This window comes from Orycteropus afer, unplaced genomic scaffold (assembly GCF_000298275.1).
Source record: "Orycteropus afer afer isolate SDZICR_OR568_19922 unplaced genomic scaffold, OryAfe1.0 scaffold00015, whole genome shotgun sequence".
NCBI classification, from domain to species: domain Eukaryota; kingdom Metazoa; phylum Chordata; class Mammalia; order Tubulidentata; family Orycteropodidae; genus Orycteropus; species Orycteropus afer.
In genome coordinates, this window is record NW_006921602.1 from 22,288,106 (window position 1) to 22,292,806 (window position 4,701).

The following is a 4,701-nucleotide window of genomic DNA, read 5'->3' on the forward strand; positions in this document are numbered from 1 at the left end:
GTTGGGCAATCCTACTTCTGTAGTGATACTGCCTCGGAAACCCAAGGAGGGGTCGCTATGAGTCGGGTTTGACTAGACGGCACACAACAACAACAACCATTGAGGGAAATCAGGAAAAAGGGTACACAGAATTTCTGGGCAGTGTTTCTTATACCTACATGTGACTAATGCTTCTATTTATCTCAAAATAAAAAATCTGATTTTTAAAAAATTAGTGAAGAGCAATTTAATGAGCATTCATTTTTCTGACCCCATACAACATTTTCAAAAAGCTTATATACACTCTGAAAATTTTCAACAAAAAATTATCAGAAAGAATGAAAAACTGTATTCTTTTTAAAAATGAGGAGCTAGAAAATATTCTTTACAAAAGAGTATTACTCTTCTAAAAAAAGGAGGGGGGGCAAAAAAATCGATCCTGTTACAAAAGTCTGATTTGCATGAGTAAAAGTAAAGCTTTATTTGCTGGTTAAAATAATTTCTAGAGAGAAATATCAGAGAGAGACATACTTAATATATACATATGGCTTGCAAAACAAATATATCCCACTCCTTTCAACTTCTCTTATTACCTGGATCCAAAAACTAACAAAAGAAAATTTCAGATATTATGCCAACATTTAACCTACTGAAAATTAAACCCAGTATTACAACCCAGCTCTACACACACAAACTCTGAAAACAGGGGTGGGGGGGGAGTGATTTAAATACCTTAACCATTTCCATTTTGGCAATCCTTTCAACAAGCTTTCCTCCTACACACTGCCCTAATACAGTACCTCACCTTCCACTCCTACAGAGAGGAACACCTCTCTCAAGGTCACTGTAAAAACACCTCACAGAGCCTATGACAAGTGGACAAATTTGCAATCTCACCATAAGGCAAAGAAAACATCTTGATGGTGAACAAAAACAATACAACCTACTCAAGACAAATGAGTAACAGTAAATACACATTCATCTTTTCCATAGTGACTTCTGATGTAATGTCAGCGATTATACATGTTATTTGTTTTGCTTTAGAAATAAAATAAACAATAACATCGGGTACCATAACACATACTGCATGTTTTCAGCTAAAAATATCCTAAAAATGTTATATATATTATTTTTTAAAAACAGCCCAAGGTGAAATTAAGTCATCCTCAAAAAGGACAAATAATCTAAAAAGGAAATTATAATAAGCAATTATAGTTTTCAGTATGTAAAAAGCTTGGGGTTTTACAAATTTTACCCCAAAGACAAATTCTAATTTAATCTTTAATTCAACTCTTCAAAGGGAAAGTCAGATCTTTAGCCCTTTATATGCTGCAAATAAACAAGCATTAGGATGTGTTACATAATACTCTTTGAAATCAGCACAGAAGATTATTCCAAATGTCAATAAAAGACATAAACATAAAGTACATAAATATTATTATACCAGTTTTAGGCATTCCCTTTAATTTAAGAAATGGCTATATGTTAAAACTATCAGTATACACTGACACAAAATAATCACTTATGCCATTTTCCCTTCCCAAAATTTAAATCCATTTGCTAATTACTAAAGGTTAAAGCTTTATTTTTTGAACTACAATTTTTCTAGCATTTAAAACAAACCACACAAATAGTACTCTGTCCAATAAACACAGGCATTTAAAATCAAACTTTAAATGGATAAGGAGCAAATCCACCAGATTTAGAACTCAAATTTCCCACTCTAAAGAATCAAACACTGCGAGACTTCTTCTACAGAGTACATCTGTGTGTGTGTGTGTGTGTGTGTGTGTGTCTGTGTAACAGAAGCTATTGAAAGAAGGGTCTCACAATTGCTCCAATGGCATTACTTAATCCTCACCAAACTCATATGCATAGTTTTCAATTTTATAGACAAATATAATTACCCTATTTTAAAATCAGTAAGCATTTTTCTAAGAGCAAGTTTCTGAAGTTCACGTCATTGAGAACAATGAGTATCAGTTAATTATATTTTCCACAATTTAAGCTGGAACTAACAGTGTGAAATGGTAGTATCACTACTCATTTAATGAATTATTTACTGAGCATATATTACATACATGAAACTTGACACTTCAAAAACAATTTAAGACAAAATTAGAAAAGTTTGAAAGTTCCTAAAACTGGGAAAATTAAGATGCAGTCAAAATACTAGTAAAGAAAGGGAACGTAGCCTTCTACATTAACTAATAATTCCCCCCCCCCAAAAGTAACAATTTTCCAATAATTACCAGTAAAAGGAAGGAGTTATGGGGAGAATAAGGGTTTGGGTGACAATTCATGACATCCTTTTGATTAAAGATAACATTCGCCTTTAGTACTATTTAAAATGCAAAATATTTTTATTTTTTTGAAATGTTAAACTACATGCAATATTTTTCACCACTAACTGGAATTTCATCATTAAATATGAATTTTAGAAAATAAAATTAGTAGGATTTTAAAGTAGGAACAGTTTTAAAATAGAAAATATTAAATCAGTTATGAAATTAACCTTAAATTCTAATGTTTTGCTCTAAACTGTATTTTATGAAATCAGCTATCATTTTACTAGAGGAAATAAAAAGTATCAAAGAGGAATTACTGAGTTTCAGCCCACAGATTTGACAGCTGGTTTTCTTAAGAAGATGCTGTTATGGCTTTATTACTTATTTTTCATCTCTTAGCACTGAGGAGGGAGCTCTGGTAGCATAGTGGCTACGGCACTTGACTGCTAACCAGAACGCTGGCGGTTCAAATCCACCAGCCACTCCTCGGAAGGAAGATGGGGCAATCTACTTCCATAGTGATACTGCCTCGGAAACCCAAGGAGGGGTCGCTATGAGTCGGGTCCGACTCGACGGCAAACAACAACAACAGCACTGAGGAATATATTAAACAAAAAATTACAGCTTTTGTACACTGGAATGGACATTGCTTATAAAATGTTCATGAAATAACTGAGTTTTCAAAAGTTAGAAAAAATACTTGAGAAAAATGGGAAATGTTTAATTACAGAGCAGACTAGTCATAAATACAAAGAACTAAATTTAAAGGCAGCACTATAGAAACAAATCTAACTTACTTAAACATTAGCCTACTGTAGTCTGAATACAGCACAGAATTCAGTCTTCTAAAAGGAGGCACTGAAAGATACATCTAAGTTTCTATTCATTTGTAGCATTTATTCTATTAACATTTTAAGTAACTGTCCACAAAATTAATTTGCTGCAGACTTCCAGAGGAATGGTAATCTTTCAAAATACATAAATCTTACTAATTACGGTGTGACTCAACAGCAGTTTTTCATATGCATACATTCAATAATATCATTTTACTTATTGTTTAGAACCTGAGCTTATTAATGCTTATGTGCTGAAAATTAAGAAAATTTAACCATACACCCATATTTAAATTAAAAAAAAGAACACACAGGCACCATAAGGCCTTCTGATACTTTTCTCGGTATAGAAGTAAGTACTGAACTGATATATTTAAATGTCCATCTTCCCATTCTATTTCTTACATGCTAAGACACTATATTTGCAATTTCAACATTCTCATGCAGAAAAAATAGTCAAGTGACATCCAAAAGCAGATCTAGTAAATGACCAAAAAAAGGTATACTACACTATATAGAAATAGCCTTTTTTTTCCCAGGAAGATTCTTTCTAATATTTTCTGTGGCAAAAGTTAGCAGTCTTTGACAATACTACGGTGACATTCTCAGCAAGGTTACCAACTGCATCCCTTGTATTAAAACAAAATAATTTTCAATTTTAAAATTCCTAAAGGGACAATTTCAAATCCATATTTAAATTGTTGTAGACATGTCAATGGATGCTTGGTACAACAGCGCAAATTTGGAACTTTTTGTTTTTGTTTATAATTTTAACTTGACACACTAATGAATGGAATGAAGAAAAATATTAAAATGCTTTTACTTTTCTACTAAAATGTAACACAACACCAAGATATGAATCTCCGATTTTAGGTTATCACCTTACCTGATCCACTGAACTGACTGCTTCCCAGTGTCGTTGGTCTAGTTTTCCCACTATTAACAGGTGGAGAAAACATCTGCAAAACAACCGGAATATATCAGTTAGTTTGAAATTCTTCTAGACTCCCTGCCAACAAAAGTCTATCAAGAGTCATCAATTACTTACTATGCTTTGGAGGGAAGTTAAAATTGAGGTGATACATTCAGACCCAGAAAAGCAAATACACTGAATTTCCTAACACTACTTGGAAATACATTCTGTTCTGAAAAACTGGTCACTGACATGAGATGATAATAAAATTCAAACAATTTTTGCCCAAGATCTTCACTTTGAAACTAAGTGAATCTCATTAAATTTAGACTACACTAAAACTTTATTATTAATACACACAGGCAGTCAAAATCATGTCCAATGGAACTTCTACCTACAGTATACCTCCATTATAACACAATTCTATAAAACAGGTATTGGTCCTGCCTCCTAACAGCAGTTAATGAAGGAAGTTAATCCATTAGCAATAAGGGCAGTGGCCCTTTAGTTTCAGCTAATATTTTTAAGTCATTTAATTACTGTGTGTGTATGTTTGTATATACACATACGTATGTATCTGCTATATGTCTGCATAGCCATCTTAAAATAAAACTGTTCAGCTCAAAAGGTTGGAAATCTAGCCCTGGGCTGGCTTTCTTGTAGATGACATCTTTTAGGTACCATTAAC

At 32.8% G+C, this 4,701-nt stretch overlaps 1 protein-coding gene across 1 annotated transcript in view; it reads right to left on the reverse strand.

Annotated features, from left to right (window-relative positions):
- The window catches only part of TCF12 (transcription factor 12), a 490,015-nt gene that overhangs the window by 484,813 nt on the left and 501 nt on the right, over window positions 1-4,701 (reverse strand). The window contains exon 2 of the mRNA XM_007958528.2: window positions 3,987-4,059. Coding sequence (XP_007956719.1) covers window positions 3,987-4,059 — 73 coding nt within the window. The remainder of the gene's footprint in view (window positions 1-3,986; window positions 4,060-4,701) is intronic.